General features: G+C 42.2%; 2 protein-coding genes across 7 annotated transcripts; one reads left to right on the top strand and one right to left on the bottom strand.

Annotated features, from left to right (window-relative positions):
• Window positions 1-2,779: 2,779 nt before the first annotated feature.
• drg2 (developmentally regulated GTP binding protein 2) lies at window positions 2,780-8,913 on the bottom strand. Of its 6 annotated transcripts, none has more exons than XM_061846879.1 (14): window positions 8,774-8,913; window positions 7,291-7,383; window positions 6,874-7,034; window positions 6,034-6,123; window positions 5,879-5,939; window positions 5,685-5,775; window positions 5,533-5,605; window positions 5,092-5,182; window positions 4,924-5,021; window positions 4,758-4,834; window positions 4,599-4,687; window positions 4,458-4,516; window positions 4,324-4,377; window positions 2,780-3,090 (listed from the first exon to the last, which is right to left on the bottom strand). In XM_061846879.1, exons 2-14 carry the CDS (start codon window positions 7,352-7,354, stop codon window positions 3,004-3,006), a joined length of 1,095 nt encoding a protein of 364 aa, XP_061702863.1. In that variant the 5' UTR covers window positions 7,355-7,383; window positions 8,774-8,913; the 3' UTR covers window positions 2,780-3,003. The 6 variants fall into 6 exon arrangements, with proteins under 6 accessions (XP_061702863.1, XP_061702864.1, XP_061702861.1 ...); XM_061846880.1 differs by having other exon boundaries at window positions 7,291-7,378; window positions 8,774-8,884; XM_061846877.1 differs by lacking the exon at window positions 8,774-8,913 and adding an exon at window positions 7,599-7,741.
• On the top strand, window positions 8,516-12,139 carry gfer (growth factor, augmenter of liver regeneration (ERV1 homolog, S. cerevisiae)). The gene is made up of 3 exons (XM_061846881.1): window positions 8,516-8,940; window positions 9,285-9,493; window positions 11,289-12,139. Exons 1-3 carry the CDS (start codon window positions 8,725-8,727, stop codon window positions 11,449-11,451), a joined length of 588 nt encoding a protein of 195 aa, XP_061702865.1. The 5' UTR covers window positions 8,516-8,724; the 3' UTR covers window positions 11,452-12,139.
• The last annotated feature ends 507 nt before the right edge of the window (window positions 12,140-12,646 follow it).

Raw genomic sequence — 12,646 nt, 5'->3', positions numbered from 1 at the left:
CACACATAGACTTGAAGCAAAAAGACGTGTGTCGTGTTCTCTCTCTCTCACACACCCCCACCCACACACACACACCAACAATAATGGTGGGATGTCAAGGGTTGTGCCAAACATACAAAGGAAGACAATAGACGGAAAACAGTGGATAGCTGGGAGAAAAAGTATGTGAAGCCTTTGCAATTTCGCTGTATTTCAGAATAATTTCGTTAAAAAAGCTGGTCTGAGCTTCATCTAAATCACACACTAACATTTAAATTAATACCCTATAAATAAGAACAGTAGGCTGGAAAACGTTGGCCTTATGGTTCTGAGGACCCGGGTTCGATCCAGGCCCCGCCTGTGTGGAGATTGCATGTTCTCCCTGTGCCTGCGTGGGTTTCCTCCGAGCACCCCGGTTTCCACCCACATCTCAAAAACATGCAACATTAATTGCCCCTAGATGTGATTGTGAGTGCAACTGTTGTTTGTCTCGATGTGCGCTGCGATTGGCTGGCAACCAGTTCAGGGTGTACCCTGCCTCCTGCTTGTTGACAGCTGGGATAGGCTCCGGCACTCCCTACGACCCTTGTGAGGATAAGCAGTTAAGAAAATGGATGGCTGGAGAAGTACTGTATACGTGTTCATGTTTTCATTGGACATACTGTGTAAACATTCACAAGGTGCAGGGTGAAAAAGGCAAAACTGCTTTTTAAATTACGGTAATGAGTTTTAAGAGTTAAAGTAAGTCGTCGGTCAAGTTAGACTCCAATCAATGTGATTGGATTGGAGGTGTTAAGGATGACATAGTGAGTGTTTTGCAGTGGCCTTCGCAAAGACCTGACCTCAGTGCCAGTACCTCAAAAGCTATGTCCGAGCAAGGCGGCCTACGGGCTCGGCTCAGATGCAACAGTTCTGTCAGAAGTCATGGGCCAGGATTCCTGCCAACTATTGTGACAATCCTCATTAATCCTCATTCTGGCATTTAGCAAATAGAAATAATTTCGGTCATCGTAATTGAACTAAAACGGGAACTTACAACAACACAGACTATGAATGTGTTTAGAAAGTTGCTATAGGACTGCTGAAGCGCAAACACAACATCCACATTTCCAGTGTGTCAACAGTGATGTGATAAAAAATGCGCTCTTCTTGCATACTACACATCAATGTTCTGACATTGTGTGAGATCTACTCATATGTCATTTATCAGTAAGATTTAGCACTGTAAACAACCTCTTTCATTCATAATATCCACTCAAATCACCATACCAGGAGGCCCCGGTGTGATTGGCTAGTGACAAGTCCACAGTGTACCCAGACTCGCCCAAAGTCAACTGGAACAGGCTTTACACTTTACCCCAAAGGGGACAAGAACGATAAAAAATGGATGGATGGCATTTTCAGTGGTGTAGAACTGCAACGTATCATACTGACAGTTGTATTAAATAATTTGGGTACACCATGGCAAACTACAATATCAGTAAGATCTGTAAAATTAAAGCCAGGATTTTAATAGTCTGTTATAAGACAACTAAATATGGTGAGTGTGGTAAAGAAGTGAAGAAGCGGGTCCAAGCGGGGTGGAACAGTTGGCGGAAGGTGTCTGGTGTTCTATGTGACAGAAGAGTCTCCGCTAGGATGGAGGGCAAAGTTTATAAAACAGTGATGAGGCCGGCCATGATGTACAGATTAGAGACAGTGGCACTGAAGAAACAACAGGAAGCAGAACTGGAGGTAGCAGAAATGAAGATTCTGAGGTTGTCGCTTGGAGTGAGCAGGTTGGATAGGATTAGAAATGAGCTCATTCGAGGGACAGCCAAAGTTGGACTTTTTGGAGACAGGGTTAGAGAGCAGACTTTGATGGTTTGGACATGTTCAGAGGCGAGAGAGTGAGTATATTGGTAGAAGGATGGAGCTGCCAGGCAAAAGAGCGAGAGGAAGACCAAAGAAAAGGTTGATGGATGTTTTGAGGGAGGACGAGGACAGTGGGTGTTATAGAGAGGAGGATGGACGAGATAGGCTTAGATGGAAAAAGATAGCACACTGTGGCGACCCCTAACAGGACAAGCTGAAAGGAAAAAAAAGATTTTATGAGAATTAAATGGGCCAGAATGACGAATGGAATGCACGTGGCCCCCAGGGCATACTTTCGTCACGCTTATACGATCCAAAAACATTTGTGTATTTTTGTTTTGAACTGACGAGAACATGCTCTAAAAGGCTAAACCTGGGCAGCCATTTAGTATTTCCTGAAATTGACCTTGTCGCTTAGAACGAGACAAGTTTGTGTGACAGGAAAGTTTATGAAAGAGCCAAAATGGAGCCTGCGTACATGAACACGCCGCACACACTGACCCACTAGCATCAAGTGTCTGCTTCCACTCACACAACGCACGCTCAGTCCACTGTACCTTTCTTCTCTTCCCCCTGGCAGTCATCCCTCTATCATTCCTCTCTTCCTACTCAGGTCATTTCAAAGCTCTCCGTCCACAGCTGGCCCGCCACATAATGAGGACATCTTCAGTTAAATATCTTGAAAGAAGACAGGAGACACCAAAAGCCCCTCACTTGGGTGAACCGTATCCCCACTTCTCTTCATCCAAGAGAGTCTCCTAAATTTTTAATGTAGCCATTGTGCTTGGGTGTACGTGTGTTTGAGAAGTGTGTACATTGGCTGAGTTTAAAAAAAAAAAAGACAAGCAGCTGAGTGGTTTTTCGAGAAAGAGAGGAGTGAGGAAAGGTTTAAAGGTGAGAGACTTTACCTGCTGAGATGTTTAAAAGTACAAACAACTTTTTGGTCTTAACGTTATGTGGACTTTATTCTTTTTTTCATCATTATTCGCTTTGTAAATGAATTATTCCTTGATTCCTTTTTTTTGGTAGGGGAGGGCTGTTAAAAGTAATATAAAGAGATTTGTTGGTGCACTTCTGTTGCACATGGGTTATAGGTACAACATTTCCAACCAATGTAATGCCACTGAACTGACAGCTCTTGCAGAATGTCCCAAATGACTGAAGCCCTTTTCACTTCTTGACTATCTGGATGACGTCCTCGTGCTCCATGATGTGCGTCAGGCCCACCCTCTGAGGACTGTACTTTGTGCTGGTGCCCTAAAAACAGGTGCAAAAAAATATTATGGCACACTTGTGACAACTCTTAGTATATGCTGGCCGGAATTCAGGCTTTCACAACAATATTCACATCCAAATACAGAGGTATCGCAACTTACAAGTGGATTCGACTTGCGAGTTTTTCAAAAAACAAGCGGTTACTAGGCCTTTTTTTCGCTTTGACTTGCAAGCAAAAATTTGAGATATAAGCCACAGATGATTGCAGCGAACGTCACGTCAAACAGCAGTTTGGTAGCGAGTGAACAATTGTTCCTTAGGAAAGAAAGCGGCCAAATGCTTGCTTCCACCTTTTTATTGCAACTCTGAGTTCAAATATACAACATAGATACTGAAAAGTGTTGCATTTAAAACATCCACGACTTTCCCTTTAAAAAAAAAAAGTCCACTAATTTGAAGATAACATGATGCAAAGCACCACACAGGTTAGCATCAATGTTTGTGTAATAAGCCTTTTACAACTAAGACTTAATAACAAACACATGTAGAGGGACAATATAACAATAATCAGAAGTACCGTAATTTCCGGCCTATAAGCCGTGACTTTTTCCACAAGCTTTCAACCCTACAGTTTATGCGGTGATGTGGCTAATTTCTTTGTTTTTTCTAACAGCCACAAGGGGGCACTCGAGCAGAAAAGGTAAGACATAAGACTGGTGGAATATATGTGCCGAGGAAGTGACTTTTACTGGTCCGGCCCTGTTAGCGCTGCGCTAGCGTGTAACTGCTGTCTCGCAGTGATTTTCACCAGGATGTTTTTTTTTTTTTTTTAACCGGCCCTGCTAGCGTTAGTATGTGTACTGTCTTTCTTTGTAAATATGTTTCAATGTAGGTTTCAATGTGGGCGCTTCCGGCTTTTACACAGCTGTGGCGTATGTATGTACCAAATGGTATTTCCTTTACAAATGTACTGGGTGAGGCTTATAACCAGGTGCGCTCTATAGGCCAGGAATTTCAGTATACGGTCTTGATTTTCTCTTAAAAAAAAATATATTTGCATCTTATTGAGCAATTGTGTTCTTCGTTTATATCCAAACATACTGCATTCTACAGCTACCCCCTGATGGCTAAGGCATGCAGACCATTTAATTCTTTACATTGTTTAATTATTGAATTACTGCAAAATATTTTCAAAGGTTACTCATCGATCAAGGACAGACAACCAAAAGCCTGTCCCTGCAATCAAAGACACTGTTGAGCTGTGTAAAAACTTACCCAAACCAGAGCATACTTGAACTGACTTGCTAAGGTTCTGTGGATGCGATGGCACTGCAAACAAATGCGCGCACATGTTGGCCTCAAGTCAACATATCAAAAGTACTACATATGGCGTGTGGTTATCTACTGACCACGTGTTCTACACTTGCTCCTCGTCTCATGATGATGGCGTCACCGAAATCGGGGCGCTCTTATGGGGTGAGAAGAACGTGTTGAAAATGAACGCAGAAAGGATTACAGTGGAAGCTGCGTGCAATGTGTCGACACAATACCTCCTCTTTTCTTGGTAAAAATGCAAATCAAAGACAAGTATTCCCAGAGCGTCTCTAGAAGATAATCCAGGTTGAGCTTCATGCCACAACTAGGAAAAGAAGAGCAGTCGGTTAACCACTGATTCAACTCCCGCCATAGCACACAATTAATTGGCCGACCTGATGACAACACTGTGAGGTCTGTGAGCCAGGCGGTCCACCTCCTCGATAGAGATTTGATCCACCTTATTGTACACCTAGTTGATGCGCACAGACTGATGTGAGTACATGTAAAAACATACAAATTGAACAGCAACTCAAAACAACCCTTACAAAGACAACTTACATATAGACAAGGCATGTAAACTCTGTTCCCGACAATGACATCAATGAACTCGTCGGGCGTGCTGTCCTCCCTGAAGAGGACTTCTGCATTAAAGATTTCTGAGATGGCCAGTCAACGAAAAAAAGCCCATCAAACAGTCCTTTTTTTTCCAGCCTTGTAAAAGGATACTATATTCATGTAGGATGAGCTGAACTAGCTTCTCCGAGCAGTGCGTCAGAGGTACTGTGGAGTTGTAGGAGAGGCCTCCGCCTTTCTTTTGCTGTGGAGACATAGTGGAGGAAAAAGATTACTGTAATTTCCAGCCAATAAAAGTTTTTCCTTTATATATGAAAACTTAAAAACAGCCTTTTAAATTGATTTGGGTTATATTTGATATTTACAGTTGTTTGATGATCTTATAGTGGGGACACTGCAAAAATATAAGAGTTTGAGAAGGGGGCAATTACTTTTTCATGGTATTGGGTCCAAAACAATTTTTCACGATACACTACTACATTACAGTCGTTAAGATATGTGGAAACTTGTGAAAAAAGGTCACTCAACAAAGCTAGCAGTGGCTTTTGTGTGCACGTTACTTGCACGCAAGTGATAAAGAGTAAAACAACTTACCTTGAAGTATATGTTGGGTTTTTCCCTGTTCAGCCTTATACCTACAGACTCCAACTCTTTTTCCAAAAGTGCTCTAGAGAGAGATGACAAAGATCATGACTACAGTCTGGACTTTAAACACAGACATGGACGCAATCGTGTGCACCACCCACCTCTGGACGTCCCCTTTGGTAGCATCCAGCATCATGATGACAACGTCTGCTGTCCTGGCGACAGCGATGACCTGACGACCCCTGCCCTTACCTGTCAGCATATCACAATTGTACAATTATCATCCACAATGACACACTTTGACGAGATGGATATCAGTTGCTCACTCAGCAGACATGAAAGGACGGTAGATTACCTTGAGCAGCCCCCTCAATGATTCCTGGCAAATCAAGCAACTGGATATTGGCCCCTTTGTACTAGTAAAGTACAATTACAAAAAAAAAACATACCAGAGTGAACGGGACAGGAGCCATAACACTGAATTACGTGTAGTGATAGTAATAAGTTTACCTCAATGACCCCTGGTATGCAGGTGAGGGTGGTGAACTCATAGGAGGCAGCTTCACTGGCGGTTGATGTCATCAAGCTGAGGAAAGTGGACTGAGAGACAAAAGAGCATGCCACTTTCACAACATTTAATGTATGATATTATATACTGTAAATCTCATAACGGGGTTTGTAAGCACAGAATAATAATCATCAAAGTAGGGCTGCACCGATACCACTTATTTCAGAGCACGTATACAGGTACAAAGATATTTGAGTGCTCGCCGGTACTGAGTAGATACTTATTTCATAATGCTATTTCATCTTACCATGGTAATAAAAATGAGTTTTTGATTATTGTGAAGCATTAAATATTTATTCTTCTGCGTTTTAGGTATAACACTTTTTACCAGCTGCGGTTACCCTTGTGCTCTGTCAATAAATTTGAATTGTGTACAGTTAAGTTAGGTGGTGTCTCACTCAGAAGACTGAGGGGCTCTATAGAGAGGCCCAGCTACTTAGTGGCCAGCTGTGACCACCCCCACTTTACTACTTGACACAAACTTTTGTGGCTGTGGTACTGCCACTGGATGAAATGAGTATTCACAGTAGATAAGAGTTAATGAACAAAAGAGAGAAAACAGTCAAGTGGATGTAAACAAGAGGCCAACAGCTCTCGGGAAACTCAGTGCTTGCCAAAAGACGACCGCCTCCGTTGGCACCCGAGCACAGTTAATCATCCATTTTACATTTGCCTAAAACTGTGCGCTGACAGTATCGCCACACAAATGACAGTATTATTATTATTAGTGCTCAGATTCACACAAGGGACCATAACTCCGTCACCAAAATCTGAACACATACCTTACCCACTGAGGGGAAACCAATCAGAGCAACACGCGCATCTCCAGATTTCATAACATCGAAGCCTTCACCTTTGGCCCCCGCCGACTTGGAGGGCTCCAGCAGCTGCGATCTGTATTTGGCTAACTTGGCCTTCAGCAAGCCCAGATGGTACTCAGTGGCTGCCCAAGAAAGGAAGGAAAGCACCATAAACCAGTACTGTTATTCTGCAAGTGCATGTCAAATTCAGTTGATTTGGAAACACAAAAGCCTAAAAAAATGTTACAAGTGGTCACTTTGATTCAATAGCAAGTGACGGCAACATTTTCGAAGCAGTGTTTCCCATTATATGTTTAGACATGCCACTGCCATAAAACACTCAAAAAGTTCTTCTCTTATCATTCCTGGCACTAACCTCGCCGCTTACTCCCACTTTACCTTTGTTTTTCTGCGTCCGAGAAATTTCTCTCTCTATTTCAGAGATCTTCTCCAAAATCCCCATAATGTCACTTTAGATGGACTGCAGCTGCACTGTCAAATAAAGAAAAGCCGATGCAAAAATGTGTCAATGTAGCTTCGCTAGCCAAACCGCTAAAAAGCCAAAAAACGCATCGCAACTGTCAGGAAACCATTTTTTTTTTTTAAAGAAGGTGAATCGAACCCACAGTTGCTCAAAGGAGAATCCGCATTCAAAGCGTGTGGAGTCTACAGCTTAGAAGGCTGCAAAATACACATTTACACTTTACCATAAGCGCCACTGCTCGGCATGCTTCGGATGAGCAAAAGTCAAGCAGCCTGGTGCCAGGGAAGGCACCGCTTCTTCGTTGACAGCGTCATTGGCTCAACAGCGCCATCTTCCGTGAGGAGTGTGAATACAGTACTAGTTGAAGCCGCTCTAGTACGACAGTCAGCGAGGAACTATAACAATAATATTTGTTTGCTATAAAGACAAAATTACAACGAGTCAACATCTGGAGCAATGTAGTACAGTGCACGAACACATACTGACGTTGATGATCACGTGTCATATTATTGTAATCACTATGGAAAGAACGTTCAGTGCTGTACCAAAGCCTTTGTGGCTCTGCCCTCTCACTGCCAGTCGTGGAGCAACCATTATTCACAATGCCGGGTGTCATTTTGCTGCACAGTCATTGAATCGACAATTCCGCCTATTGTTCCATTCCATTCCGCTAGATGGTAGTGTTTACCAACGCCTAAATACGTCGAAGACTATAGATACAGCTGTATTTACAGTACAGTACAGACAAGACAAGGCACGCATATTTTGAAGTCAATTCATTCCGTGTGTGTGGACCACCAGGAAAACATAAATACCAAGGATTTCCATAAATACCAACGGTTTCGGCACTTTGTGCTTCATACGTTAGCGTAAAGCGCCGTACAATAAACAGCGATGAAGGTGGACGTTCTCTTCACTTTTTTTTTTTTTTTGGCTAATATAATTTCAGCATGAAATATTTGAAAAGAAGCAAACATTGTGTGATTGACGAAGCAGTAGCCATCATTATAGAAATGGCTGGGAAATGAGCAAGTTACGGCTCGATTTCTGTGTTTTCTAGGGGAAAGGCAACCTTTTCAACATGGCTCCCAAGTACGCATGTTGGCAAATCTAGTTTGTATCTATGAGCTGGTCTCTGTCACATCTTGTCGTCACACCCGGAAAACCGTCGGCACCGCGAGATGGTCGCTTCCGTTAGAGGGACCACCCAGTGCAGGACTTATATCACCCGGGGATACATGGGCATTATTCGGTCACCTTTAAGAATACTAGAATTGACACATGAGTCACTTTGTATACTGAAAGCTAGTCAATAAATAACTTTTAATTTAGCAGATCAGAGAACCAACATGTCGGCTTCCTCATCCCAGAAAGGCTCAGCATCAGCCTCTAACTCACCTGCTTTTGACGCTTTCCCTTTTGCGGTGCCGGGCAGAACTTCCGAGGACAACTCCGGCGGGGAGCAGCAGCCAACGGGCGGCGTGAAAAAGAAGCCGTGCCGCGCTTGTACGGACTTTAAAACGTGGATGAAGACAAACAAGCAGCAGACGACAGCTGCTGTCCAGGTGACATGAGGTCAATGCACGTTGGCAGGTGGTTTAACACGTGTTTTTTTTTTTTTTATTCTTATTAATTTTTCATACTCAAAGAAAGGCCGATTTGCTGATTTTTTTATTTTTTTTTTTTTTGGGTGGGGGCGTAGATCCTCCGCTTTTGTACTCAAAAGTGTTACCTTGGTACCATTATTGATCAAGACTGATCAATGATTTTTTTTTTTCTTTTTTGTGCAGTCTCCTGATAGTTAGGTCCCACTGTTTCCGAAACTGGAGTACAAGAAGTGCCAAATCAGGGCACATTCTACCGTCCTGCATACAAATTATTATTTAACATTCATTTCAAATCCTTTCAGGAGTCTCAAACTGAGCTGGAGCCGCAAGAACCCGAGTGTCCACTGGACAGGCAAGAGTTGGGCCGCAACACCTGGTCCTTTCTGCACACCATGGCCGCTTATTACCCTGACAAACCATCTGTCAGCCAGCAGCAAGAGATGGGCCAGTTCATTAACTTGTTCTCCAAATTCTTCCCATGTGATGAATGCGCAGAAGACCTGAGAACCAGGTCAGTCCACATGACATAGATTTACTCAACTACATCATTCATGGGTGTACAAACTCATTGCGGGTAGGATCATAATTTTCCATTTTGTTCCCAAATTCTGAAGAGCTTCCACAATAGGCAGCTAACAAATGATTTACAAACCAAATCCACTGAAGTTGTGATGTGTTAAACAAAAATAGAATACATTGATTTTCAAATAATTTTCAACATACAATATATTTAATTGAATGTCATGTCATGGACGGCCCTGCTTATTTCAGCAAGACAACATCAAACCACATTCTGCACGTGTTACAACAACTACAACTAAAAAAGTGGGGCCTGACTGCAGTCCAGTCTAGTACCTAGTCAGCCTCCAGTTGGAAAATGTGTGGCACATAATGAAGCGTAAAATACAAAAAAACGAAGACCCCGGACCGTTGAACAGTAAAGGTGTGCATCAAGCAAGAATGGGAAAGAATTCCACCTACAAAGCTGCAACAATTTAGTCTCCTCAGTTCTCAAACGTTTATTGAATGTTGGCAAAAGAAAAGATTATGTAACACTGGTAAACATGACCACGTCTCAGCTATTTTGGAACATGTTGCAGCCATACATTTCTAAGTTAATGATTATTTGTTAAATCAATCAACTTTCAAGGAGAAAACCAGTGGTTTGCATTAACAATGTATTCAATAGGTCATGTAATATGTCCTCTATCTTGACAATGTGACGTTAAATCCTCTCTCATTTAATTGTGACTTGAGAAGATTTTTATCAACAATTAAGAATTTTCAGTGGCGCTGCCATTTTCGCGAGTCACATGACCTACATGCGCGGATGTGACGTGTACCGTGCCTCAACAAAGGCTCGATTACATGGGACACCATTTATGCCCAGTGCTGATTTCTCAGATTTATCCTCATCTGTTGAAGAAATAGCAGTCTCGGTTGATTGGGAAAACGGAGGAATACTTCCAAACACAGCCATGAGCGGCTCCACCGCTCGGTTGATCAGGAGCCACGACATGAGTGCCGCGAGCGGCTGTAAACAATGTTGAATATTCGGATGTTTTTTTTTTTGGGCGTAATGACGCAGAGTCGGACGAGCTCACACCCCGGTTCAGCGAGCTCACGGCTCCGCCGCTCTGTATGGAAGTAGGACGTTCCTCATCAGATGTGGATAAATCCGAGAAATCGGCGCTGCGCATAATGGTGTCCCATGTAATCGAGCATTTGGCACGGTACGTAACATGTCACATTATATCCACGGAGGTCATGTGACTCGCGAAAATAGCAGCCCCTGAAAATTTGTAATTGTCGATAAAAATCTTCTCAAAACACTATTAAATGAGAGGATTTAACGTCACGTTGTCAGGATAGAGTACATATTACATGACCTATTGGATTCATTGTTAATGCCAACCACTGGATTTTTCCCCTTTAAGTTTAAACACTAAATATCTTTGCAGTGTATTCAATGAAATATAGGTTGAACATGATTTGCAAATCATTGTATTCTGTTTTTCTTTCACACAACTTCATTGGAATTGGGTATTTACTTTGGTGGGTAATTTCACACTTGACTGGTGCGTAGGCCTTGCAGAGACCCATTTGTGCATCCGAAATAGGTTTCCTTTAAAACCATCAGGTCCTTAAATAGTTTACTCAGAAAAAAAACAAATGAAATTAACTCAGTTCATATACTATGTCATCTTATTGTTTGAGGAAGTACAGTAGCTTGTCTTTTTTTCTCTTCATCACAAGCACGTTGGGTTGTTTTTGTGTGTATAGGTGACATCATTTCCTCCCCACAGATTAAAAAGCAATCAGCCGGACACCAGGAGCCGTCACGCTCTGTCCCAGTGGTTCTGTCGACTCCATAACAACATCAATGTGCGTCTGGGCAAACCCGAGTTTGATTGCTCCCGAGTTGATGAGAGGTGGAAGGATGGATGGAAAGATGGCTCCTGTGACTGAAAGGGGGGGAAAAAAAAACCTTCCCAGAACATTTGAGTGTGGATGTGTTCCGCTTTGGAGCAACGTCACGTGAAATGGAATTCATTTGTCATGGAGCTTGTTGTTTACCAATATATTTTGTTCCGTAAACAAAATTGAGGGTGCAAACAAACGGACTTTGTATTTTGCATCAAAGGGTTACTATCACTAGCCACCAGAAATTACTTATTCAGTTAGTGTAAGTGACAGAACATGTGGACACACAGCAGGACACAGAGGAATCTCTTAAATTGGCTTTCCCACAATTTTTACCTTTTTTTTCTTTTTTTAAATTGGGTGCATGTCATTTTGGTGTGTATAATAAGTGGTTAAAGATCTCCCATGTTATAAGGTAAAATGAGTCATTTTGATCATCTGTATTTTCATAATCGTTCTCATTTTTGCATTGTACTGCGTTTAGTCTGATCGTTCATATTCTTGGCGGATAAGGCTGATTTAATTATCACAACAAATTCTGAATTAAAGGGTGTTTTTTTTTTTTTGCAACAACACTAAGTTATTCTGTATAATGAGGTAACTTTTTATGTCTGGAAATATTAGCATAACCCTTTGAAATTTTGAACTGGATTATCGCATTGATTCCTCATTGGTAGCAGTTAGTCTTGTGCAGGCCAAACGACATCTCAGGTAAAATGCGACAGAATCTGTATGTGCATGTGGAGTCTATAGAGCTCGCACACCTACGTCATAAAATCACGTGACTTTTGTTTACCTCGCTATATTGCCGGTCAAGGTAAGCATTACTCAATACTAAGGCGTTTGGAGACGACACGGAAATATGTCTTGGAGCACGATGCCCAGAGTCTTGTCCAATACTGTCAGACTTTTAGAAGGAGAAAATAAACAACGATACGTGGAAAAAATTTATTAACTCAGCATGGAGGGCCCGTATTTAATGCCGAAATGTATGTTTTGGATGGTTAATTTGCTTCCGCTTGACTTGGACAACTGGATATACGATCTGGTGAGTGAATTGTCGAGATTTACACGGAAAAGTTTGAAAGCATATAAAAGTCTGGATGCATACGAATACTTTGTTGCTGGATCTGTTCTCATCAGGAATAAATCCCACATAGTGACGGTTTTGACGGCTCGTGAACGCGGAAGTGTGTTTGACGAGACGCTAACCTTTGCCGGAATCCATCGATCTTTTCAG

Source organism: Syngnathoides biaculeatus, chromosome 16 (genome assembly GCF_019802595.1).
Source record: "Syngnathoides biaculeatus isolate LvHL_M chromosome 16, ASM1980259v1, whole genome shotgun sequence".
In the NCBI taxonomy this organism is placed as follows: Eukaryota; Metazoa; Chordata; class Actinopteri; order Syngnathiformes; family Syngnathidae; genus Syngnathoides; species Syngnathoides biaculeatus.
This window is presented reverse-complemented; position numbering and strand designations above follow the sequence as displayed.